Source organism: Colias eurytheme, chromosome 23 (genome assembly GCF_061535395.1).
Source record: "Colias eurytheme isolate Ceu_HAF_F1 chromosome 23, ilColEury1 Martin Lab GWU primary, whole genome shotgun sequence".
Lineage (NCBI taxonomy): Eukaryota > Metazoa > Arthropoda > Insecta > Lepidoptera > Pieridae > Colias > Colias eurytheme.
In genome coordinates, this window is record NC_143002.1 from 7934919 (window position 1) to 7946726 (window position 11808).

Here is an 11808-nt window from a genome sequence, read left to right on the forward strand (position 1 = left end):
GAATTATTCATTTACGATGCGTATTGCATTGTATGGTAGTGGTATTTATAAAAAAATATTATTAGGTATTTCGGTTTAGGTTGTTTTTTATGGTTTCGTAAAAAGGTACGTATTTTTTCCTGTTTTCATAGATTCATTCATAGAATAGGCATGACGAAAGATTTTGAAATCCTCTTCCATAATGTGTGTATACGTTTACTATACAAGAAAAACCCTATATTTCGGTAATATACTTAAATTTAACGAAGATAAAAGCCATTTTCCAAAAAATATTTATTAACTGTGCCAAAACAGCTCGCAGGTGTCATGGCGTAGGCGTGACGTCACACTTTGGTAAATACGTAATTATTTGTACGCATTGCGAAGAAAATTAAAAAAATATTTATTTAATATGTGTTATAGAAACGAATTTTAAAGTTTATAAGTGGTGTGCAGTATAATTGCAGTGTGAATCCACATCAAAATAATGCTCAAAAATGTGTTAGTAATTATTTTAAGCGAGAAAATAATAAGAAATGATTGCATAAAGTTGGCGCGGAGAACCCCGAACCATGTATTCGTGAATTCGCAATTATATTTCTGTTCTGAGTCGATAAAGCATACGTGAAACAATAGAAAATAAATAAAAATGCGTATTCTCAACATATTCATAACAACAAAAAACATCTGACGTGAGTTGTTTACTTAAGCGTGACGTCACGCGTGTTTTAGTCAAAATGGCCAACTGCAGTATTTCAATGTTTTATTTTATTGATAATCTCATTAATCTTAATGTTTTTAAGATTTCTAAGTCACTATATGTAATTTATCTATTATACATTTTCCCTTAAAAACACTCATACGATCATTTATGGATAGTGTCGTCATGCCTATTATACGGAACCCTTCGTGCGCGAATCTGACTTCCACCTGGTTGATCTTTTTACAAATCAATAATCGTATCCTACTAATATTATAAAAGCAAAAATATATAAGAATGGACATTTGATATTCTTTCACGTAAAAACTACTGAATGAGTTTTTATGGAACTTTACAATTAAACTGTGAATTAAACATATTATAATATATTATAGATTAAACATCAGAATAACATATAGGCTACAATTTACCGCGGGAAAATAACTCATTTCCACAGGAAAAAATTGGTAAAAGTTTAAAATAAATTGCTTCAATTATTTGAACAAATAAAATTTAAAATTTTTTTTACAACATTTTATTTCGATACTTAATTAACAAATTACAATATTTATTATTTAAAATAGATGCCACCTTAAACTTGTGGCACAGCATCTCTGCAAAGCACTTTACGTTTCTTCCCGTCTGATTCGAAATGATTTGAACAAGGCCGAGAATGTTTTGAAGGCTTCCAATTTTCCCTGTGCTATAGCTTTAACCCAAACATCTTTTAATTTTTCTCAAGCCAGAAACCTGCAAATAACAATAAAATCCATACTTAAATATACCTTTTTTTTCTCCTAACCTAAAGCAGTCATTATCAATGAAGTACTTCGTACCTACTCAAGTATCGATAATTGCACAACACTATGGAAGTTATATTTTGCATTTTTTCTAAAAACTAAGCTGATTATGATTTCATTTCAATGATTACGGTTAGATAAAACATAGATGATTATGAAAATAACGTAAATTAACTTATTTATAATACTATTAACAAAAACATTGATCAAAACACTAACCTGTGAAAAGACAAATTCCAATCTTCATCCGATTTCCCAGTACTACGGCTTTTACAGCCGTAAACAACACAAGCCATGTAATCTTTAGTAAATTATCTTTTCAGAAAATAACATAAGAAACTAGAAAACACGTTTTTCACCTCAAAAACAATAATTAAAATCACCATGCGTTAGTGACCAGTCTGGTCACTAAAACAAATTTCAATGGCTACATGTCATTTCAAACTGTCGAACTGACATATATCTGTCCTCTTTTTTCGCATGACATTTTGCCATAAGCCAAAAAGGCCAAACTAGTGCTTTATTGTTCAATTAATTGTTACTTCTCCAGGCTTGTTAATTGCTCCGAGACACCACCGATGAGCCACCGATCAACACATGGTTTTGACAAATGTCAACTACAAAATTGACACTCGTCTGGATTATGAATTCGTTCAAAGATCACTTACGATGTTTCGATATTTATTAAATAACGGTGAATTAAACTTTACAAAACAAGAAAAGAATTATGTTGATAATTGATTGGAAAAGAAGTTTTCAATATAAATATAATGATTATTGAGAAATATGTAACATTAAAATTAAAGAATTGATATTTAAAAGACAACGCATTATTTGAATTTGTGCGCTTCGATTTCATTGGTGGAGTAAATGCCGCCGAATTTCGACGACTGCGCTGTCGTCAAATTTCGTGGGGACGCCGCGCGCCGTGTAGCATCTAGCGCGTAGGTATATTATTGTGTGGCTGATACTTCCTTCGAATATACTTGTTCTAAGAAAATGGCAGACGTTAGTACAGAAGATTTAAAAAAGGAAATTTCAAGTAAGTAAATCTTCTCAATAGAAACTAATAACTTTTTGAGTAATATTTAACGTACTAAGATATATTTCTAAGCATATTTTCCATACAATTAAATTTGGTTGGGCTTCATGTAATGGCTTCCCTACTATGTTCCAAAGAAGTTAATTTTTTCGTATCTTCAAAGTGAAATATCTCTGATAGTATTACATCGATACGAAAATGTTTCAAGTGAAAGTTGTTACACTTAGTAATGCGGATTTTATTATGCTAGGTCCTTTATTTCTCATATCCTATTTAGGTCTGCCTACTGGTGGTTTATTTTTATGCAATGCGTTGCTTGTTACATCAATGCTCCACGTATGATACGGTGAAATGGCGGCATTTTTATTTAAGTTTCTGATGCGTATTAACGCGCACTTTATATTGGAACAATTATTATCTGAAACATTTCGGCTAAACAGTATTTGTTTAATCATAAACTAAATTTCTTACATTCAATTAATTGTTTTGTCAATTTTTATGAAGCCGCCATATTGTTTGCATTCTGTCTCAGATAGAATTATTAGTGTTACCATTTCTCAGTTTGATAATTCTCAATATTTTAATATTGTTAAATAAAAATAAATTGAAAAATGGTTACATACATTATTTAAATTAAAAAGATAGATATAAGTATAAACTTTTCAGGTACCTAAATATTTTTTTCAACTTTTGTCTAAGCAATATGTATAAAAAAAGTTTTGTTATGGTATGAATTGCAATTGTATAACGAAAATGAAACATTTTATGAAAATATTCTATTAAATTTCCCCCATATTTTCCCTAATTTAAGGGTAATTTTGTTACTGTTATATTTGATTTGGTTCCAACTTCCAATACATTGCAAAATGTAAACTTAACTATCTAAAAGAAAACCATAAACAGAAAACTATTCAAAATCTACCTTAATTCTATAAAACAATACATTTTTTAGAAATCCTTCAAAATGCAAACCTCGCGAAAACATCAACTAAGAAGGTTATACAGAAATTGGAGGAGGTATTTGGTACAGACTTGACTGAAAAAAAGAAGATCATAGATCAACTTGTTATGGACTATGTAAACGGCAAGGAATCGGAGGAGGAAGGATTAGATGAATCTGAGGGTTCGGAGGAAGTAAGTAAATCTAAACATCCTACTACTATTATAATGGCGAAAGTTTTTAAGTATGGATGTTTATTACTCTTTCACGTAAAAGCTACTGAATGGATTTGAGTGAAACTTTACCACAATATAGCTTATACATCAGAATAACACATAGGATAGGTTTTATCCCGGAAATCCCACGGGAACGGGAACTATGCGGGTTTTGCTTTGAAAATTATAAAGCTGAAGAGTTTGTTTGAACGTGCAAATGTCGGGAACTACTGGTCCGATTTGAAAATTCTTTCGGTGTTAGTTAGCCCATTCATTGAGGAAGGCTATAGGCTATATATCATCTCGCTAAGACCAACAGATGCGGAGCACTGCGGGTGAAACGGCATACCGAGGAATAAAAATTGACTACTGCAAATTTGTCTATCTCTCAGTGGTAAATTGTCATTAATTTCTGTTTGAGTCCTGTTTCAATTATTATTCATTTTCTGTTCAATATATAATGTCTTGTCTTATAAACTAATATTAAAAAGCTTAATAGAGAACTCTAATTTAATCCTGACAAAGTCGCTGAAGTAATTGAATAAACACTATATAAGATCACATAAATTAAAATTAAAAACGTAAATTTTAGAGTGAAGAAGAAAAACCGGCGAAACGCGCGCCGACAAAGGGAAAGAAACGCAAAGACAGTTCTGAGGAAAAGGAAGACGCTTCGGAAGAGAGTGAATCTGAAGAGGTATGCTTTATATTACCTTCTTAGTACAATTCTATTTATTTATTTATAAAAGTGAAACTTTTATTACATCGTCTCAAACTTTTTGGTCTGTGTAGCGCATGTCGCGTGTATCGCGGCTGCCGAGTAGGTATACCTACTCGGCAGCCGACCGACACGCGACATGCGCTACACAAAGCAGTGTTCGGAACCGTTCGAACAGTTACATTTTTACCGTGCTTTCATAAAACCATACAACATTTTTTTAATTAACGTGATAACGTTTTTAAAATCGTTTTAGTCGGGTGACATGTTCAGAAACTTGTGTCACACCAAAACCTCACGAGCGCGATCGCAGGTATAACGAGAGAGAGACGGACCGATCTCCCGTCTCATCTCGAGCGCTGCCACCAATAAGACGTTATCACGTAAACATCTCGATCGTAAACCTACTTTACAAACAACCAATTTTTTTATTAAAGTGAAACTATTATTACATCGTCTCAAACTTTTTGGTCTGTGTAGCGCATGTCGCGTGACGGTCGGCTGCCGAGTACGTATAAAGCAGTGTTCGGAACCGTACGATAAGTTTCACTTTTACCATGGTTTCATAAAACCACACAACATTTTTTAATCATTTATTGTACCACACCATTTAATATTACAATGTACAGTATAATATATATCTGTTTGGATGTAAAGTACAAAAGACCTTATCGCTTAAAAGCGATTTCTTCCAGGCCTTCTTCTTCCTTCAACATGCAAAATTGTTATGATGTATGTTTGGACCTACTTTGCGCGATAACCACTGAAGACATTTTGATGATGCATGGAAGTGATGTAGCTTATATATCAGAATAACACATAGAAATATGTAGTTGCTTTTGCCTGTGTGGGAAACAATTTGGTAGTAGTTAACATTATACAGGTCTGGGGTAAAAAAAAATAACAGTGAAATTGAACACTTTATAACCATTAATTAACTTTTCAGGATAAAAAGCCAGCCAAGAAGGGAAAGAAAAAGGTAAGGCACCATTTCTTTATAGGTAGGTACTTTAAATCATAATCTGGTATAGCCAAGATTTTATTTGCACTTGTCTGTACTCTGTATTATTATCTATACTAATATTATAAACTATACTTCTATACTAATATAATAAAGTTGAAGATTTTGTTTGCTTGTTTGAACGCGCATATCTCAGGAACTACTGGTCCGATTTGAAACATTATTTTGGTGTTAGTGAGCCCATTAATCAAGGAAGGTTTTGCGGGTGAAACCGCTCGACACAGCTATTGTATAATACTCGGGTGAAATCAAACGAATGAAAATACTAATACATATATATATTATATTTCCAATCACCAGGACGATGATGATGAGCCCAAGAAAGCAGCAAAGAGATCAGCCCCCAAGGCTCGGGGCAAGAAAGCCAAGCAGGACTCCTCTGATGAGGACGGTTCCGCTGATAGTGAATCGGAAGAGGTGATTATAGAATAATTGAATGAATGAATTTTGACGACTTTTTGTCGATCATGGCAAATAGAAAAAAAAAAGCCGGGTTGCACTGGGGGAGTGCCGGCGGAAGTGAAAACTTGATTATTAACGTTGAGCATGTTTGATATTTTGGAATGGTATCCGTCTTACGCTTTTTCGATCAGGTCACGTGTCCTGACGCGAGTTTAAGATTTTATACCCATTACAGAAAAAGTGCTCAACGCCGCTTAAGAAGTTTTCACTTCAAAAAAAACAGATATATTTTACAAAAAAGACGTGCTATTATAGGAATTTATAACTATTTATAAGGCACAATTTGATTTTACAGTGGTTGATGCGTGAGTAGAACCGACGGGTCCTGGGTTCGATTCCCGGTGGATACGAAGAAATAATGTCTCGGTTTGGCAGGACACAGAAGGCTGATCACCTACTTGTCCCTAAAGAAAATCGATCAGTGTAACAGATGTATAATGCATCTGCCCCTTACCCCACTAGGGGACATGGGACTTCACTACTATAAGGCATAATTTAGTGATTTTAGTTTATAGCATTTAAATGCTTAATAAATATATTTTTTTAAGTTGCCATGATACGGCAAGAGACATGAAAATCCGCACTATGATATTTCTCCTATGACCACCTGATCCTTGTTTGCTACTCTGTATGCTCTAAAATGTATTATTCATGCTTTGTATCTATTAGTTGTAGTCTGCTGATATTAAGTTGATAAATTGAATAAATTAACTATAAAAAATAGCGTGTGTGCCGAGCACCCGTGTCATAAGTGAAACTTCTTTGGCAAAATTCAACGATACCAAAATTTTCGCCTTAGACCATGATGTGACGGAATTGTTGTGACGCGACCATTAAATTTTACTCACAACGCGCCTAAAGAAGTTTCACTTCAAAAATTTGATTTGCACATGTAGTTCCAACTAATTGCAACTAAACTACCCAACCAATAAACCTTTTTATGATTTTTAGGAAAAGAAGAAGCCAGCAGCCAAGAAAGGCAAGAAGAAGAAGGGTTCAGACGACGAGGATAGTGACTGGGGCAAGAAAAAGGTTAGCTTGATGATTTTTAATAACGTTTTTAAAATCATTTTAGTCGGGTGACATGTTCAGAAACTTGTGTCACACCAAAACCTCACGAGCGCGATCGCAGGTATAACGAGAGAGAGACGGACCGATCTCCCGTCTCATCTCGAGCGCTGCCACCAATAAGACGTTATCACGTAAACATCTCGGTCGTAAACCTACTTTACAAACAACCAATTTTTTTAGTTATATTTGCGTGTATTTCTATTTAATTTTGGTAGCTTAAACGTTGTCGCAAAATTTGTATATTTTTATCATTATTTTTTTAAATTAAATCTAGTTTTAAGGAAAATTTCAAAATGAGTGACAATTACCATTTTATCAAAATGTATATTTAGTTTCTATTTTTTTTTATTACAGAACAGGTTTACTTTATCAGGATATCAGGGATGTTACTGTATCAGGATGTTCATGAGTTTAAGCGTATTAAACTCAAAGTCAAATATTTATTTATTTATTTATGCTGCAGCCACACTATCATGCTCATCGCTCTACCGCTTAGATCATTAAGTAATGGATGGAGTACGCTGGCAAATGTTCTAACTAAACTTTCTGCTGATTTTGGTGCGGGGAGGGCAACTCACACTATTGAAACACAATCACACATTCACAAAAATAATTTATGTCACGAAAGTCGTAAAAATTTACGACCTTTTAAGCGACGAGTTTTTAAATTCAACTCTATCCCTAAGTTCATAAAGATTAAATTTGTATTTCATTCCGAGTTGTCTCGTGGGGAGTGTGGTTCAATATCGCGTTCTAAATTCAACTTTATAACTTAGGTCATAAAGATTAAATTTGTATTTCTTTAAAAGATAGTCTCGTAAGGAATGCGGTTCATTATCGCGTTTTAAATTCAACTTTCTCTCTTAGTAGATAAAGATTAAATTTGTATATTTTCTTTCCATGATAGTCTCGTCTCTTTCTCTCTCGAAACATGACTCGATTATTTGTCTTGATCATATCGCTAAACGATACATCGACGATTATTAGAAATTGCATTTAATTAGAAATGTACGTTAAAAAATAAAAAAATATACACAAATGAAAGGTTATTCCATCTTTTTTAATATTCGACATGTTTGAATTGCTTCTGCAAGACTTGACAGTGCAAAACGGCATTTTTAGCGGAGCACTCGCAGACGTCCTTTCGATGTTTTACGAATACGCAGAGTGTTTGTAATCGATTACGCAAGTAGTTTTTATGAAAGCATAAGATTTTTCGATTCGAATAATCTTATACCTCAGCAAAAGGGGAAACGCCTGCGAGTGTTATCCATTACTTAATGATCTAAGCTCTACCGTTATTCGCCGCGAGTCGCGACATTGCCCTCTCTGGCCACACACTGCTCTACTCGCGCGATTAATCATTCATTTGCCTTGTCGCACACAATGGCCGTTGAAACGATCGCAGCGTGCGCGCTATGCATTTTTAGTATAGCTATACCCGGCGCGGCGAATGATGATCCCTATGACACTGACAATTATTCTCAAGAGACAAACTTGTAATGGCGTCACCATTAAATTAGAAACGTATTGGAAGCGTCTAAAAATGGCATTTATTAATTTTTACGTAGCTTTATGCCATAACAATGATATTCTGTTGGAATTATAACAATTCTTAACATTTACGAGAAATTATATCAATCTGACTTTACGTTTACGTCCTACAAAATTTACATCGTTGGCATTTATCGACTAGTGCGGAAAGTATCGATAAACAAATTTCGATAATGGAAACGAGATCACATTTTTTCCATGCTTAAGCTTCAGTTCATTCACTATTGAATGGAACAGAAGTTCGCAGCATAATTAATTAATTAATTACCGTTCGCGTTAATTTACTTACCTATGATAATATAAGTTTTTTAGACAAATTAAATGGGGGCTTCCATTTTCACGATAAAATAAAATACACTGTGTTAAACGGGTTAAAAATTACGTGAAAATGATAAGGCGCATTTTTATGTTTTGGAAAACTTTCGTTTTACTTTAACCTACTTAATCTATGCAAAAAAACTTAAATTAATACAACAACAACATAAAAGACGTTAAAAATTTTAGTTAAAAATTCATTTTATAATATTTATAAAAACATGTTTACCGACGTGGATGAATGCAAACCATGCCTTTGCCTATAAAATAGTAAAGTATCGACACGACCCATCATACGAGCAATCACTAAGACGAACTGTCATAGGGATCATCATTCGCCGCGCCGGGTATAATTATATTAATGTTCGACTGACCGGTTGGCTTGGTTGGTAGTGACCCTGCCTTCCAAGCCAGAGGTCGTGGGTTCGATTCCCACCCGGGGCAAATATTTGTGTGATGAACATAGATGTTTGCTCTGTGTCTGGGTGTTAATTATCTATATAAGTATTTACTTATTTAAAATTATATAATTACATATATGTATGTTTATCAGCCATCTGGTTACCATAATACAAGCGAAAGCTTAGTATGGGATCAGATCGTGCCATGTGTGAAAATTGTCCTGAAATATTTATTTATTTATTTTATAAAAAATGTAGGTAGTAAAAGGACATATACATCTTCGTCGTCGTCCTCGAACATAAAAAACATTAACACTTTTTCATTTGACCAGTCCATGCTTGGCGACGACATAATTATTAAATTCCTATTTTTCATACGTGTGCTTGTTGCGCGAGCGCTCGATGCGGACTGCGATCGCGCGAGTATGTGGCCAGACATTCGCACTCGTATTGCCGGTCCTTTGACTCGCGCGCAAAAGACGACAAAATAGGGAGCAGTGAGCAGGACGATGAGCACGACGAGTGGCATGACGAGTAACGTGGCCACACTCTGTCTCTGCATTCTTTCCTCGTTACATCCCATACCACTCGTCGAGTGTGTGGCCGCGCAGTTAGAAATCTTTTGAATCATCAAAATACAGAAAAATAACAATTTACCACTATATTTAATTACATATCTACAGGCTGCTGCCGGCGGGCGAGGCAAGGGCGGGGGGTACACACGGGCATACAAACTGTCACCGGCCCTCGCTGAACTCATGGGACAAGAGCAAATGCCCAGACACGAAGTTGTTAAGCGAGTGTGGGCCATCGTCAAGGAGAAGAATTTATATGACCCCAATAATAAACAATTTGCGATATGTGATGACGCCCTGTATAAAGTTATTGGTACTAAACGCTTTAGGACTTTTGGCATGATGAAGTACTTGAAGGCACACTTTTTGGATTAAGTTCGGAAGTGGAAATGACAGTAAATGTAGGGGCGTGGTTTGTAAGTTTTTAAATGTGAACTTGACAAAAAAAGTATAATATTATTGTACATGCTAAACATATAGCATTTTGGTTACACACAAAATAGTTTATTTTGATGATCTTTGGTATATAAAAGTACCATATTTTCCTGTTTTAATGAAACGGAACCGGAAGGTACATGTATTTTAACAGAAAATAAATTTAAAAAAGTGTCATTGACAGCCAAGTTTACTGTCATTCCCATGCCTTGATCGCAATCGAAATTAAAAAAAAATGTAAATTTGAATTTGACAGATTTGTTTCGTAAAAAATTGTGTCCACTTTGGATGCGAGCCACTGTGAATTAGTTGGACTAGGTTTTATGCTATAAGCACTAATTTAGGAATTTAAAACATAAATATTTTTAATTAATTATCAATATCATGATAGACGCTATCTATCGATTTATAATAGAACGTTTGAAACTTAGAATGTACCATTATGTACTAAATACATTAATAAAATGTAGTTTATATACTATGAAATACCGAATTTCTTTTATAGATTTAATTTTTTTTTACAATGCACGAATTTAAGTTTTGACTTTGGCACGGATAAAAAATATCGCATAGCTATTTTTGATTATTAAAAAATTGAAATAAATGTAACAGCTATGTAAATAATTACGTGTAAATGTAATGAAAGCATTTTCTCGGTAATATTAGTTTTAAGCAGCTAAATATTAAGTGATTTATATAATGTTTTTGTTCCTATGTTTATTTTTTTCATTTAGTCACTATGTAACAATTTTTTTTAATAATGTCGTAGATTTAAATCAAAAGTGGGACGTCGTATTGAAATAATTGTGATTTTTAAATAAAAAAAACCTGCAAATTAAATTTATTTTATACCAAGTCAATCCATACTAATATTATAAATGCGAAAGTAACTCTGTCTGTCTGTCTGTCTGTTACTCAATCACGCCTTAACTACTAAACCAATTTGCATGAAATTTGGTATAGAGATATTTTGATACCCGAGAAAGGACATAGGATAGGTTTTATCCCGGAAATCCTACGGGAACGGGTTTTTCTTCGAAAACGCGGGCGAAGCCGCGGGCGGAAAGCTAGTATTATATAAACAAGTCTATAATTATAATAGTCTTGCCATATCGAAAAAAATGTATGTATCATTAACCAGCAATGAAAGCATTTTGTAACTGATAGATTTTTTACTATAGTTTTATTATATTGAATCAACTATGTCAACAGATTATAATTTTTAGCTTTAAGAAAATTGCCAATAAGAATGAAAAGTTGAAGTGTTCATGATTTAGTGCTTTATTACACAAGCCTTGTAGAAGCACGTTATTCTAAAAACCCATTTACATGACGCCATTTTCTTTTCCAAGAGCATTATTTGAAAGCAAAAGTTTAGTGTCAAAAGTGAAACTTCTTTGGAAAGATTCAAAGATACCAAAATCGTCGCTTTACTCCATCACGTGACGGTTTTGTCATGACGCGACCGTGAAATTTTACTCTCAACACGCCTAAAGAAGTTTCACTTCAATACATAATATTACGTATTGTTTAAACTAGGTACGCAAATCATTTTTTACTTCAAACTAATTATTAGCACA

General features: G+C 33.8%; 1 protein-coding gene across 1 annotated transcript; it reads left to right on the plus strand.

Moving 5' to 3' along the window:
* Window positions 1-2361: 2361 nt before the first annotated feature.
* Window positions 2362-11071, plus strand: Non2 (upstream activation factor subunit spp27 homolog Non2). The gene is made up of 7 exons (XM_090115610.1): window positions 2362-2521; window positions 3474-3655; window positions 4269-4373; window positions 5341-5373; window positions 5716-5832; window positions 6829-6909; window positions 9902-11071. The coding sequence occupies exons 1-7, from the start codon at window positions 2479-2481 to the stop codon at window positions 10166-10168; spliced, it is 828 nt and encodes a 275-aa protein (XP_089971736.1). The 5' UTR covers window positions 2362-2478; the 3' UTR covers window positions 10169-11071.
* The last annotated feature ends 737 nt before the right edge of the window (window positions 11072-11808 follow it).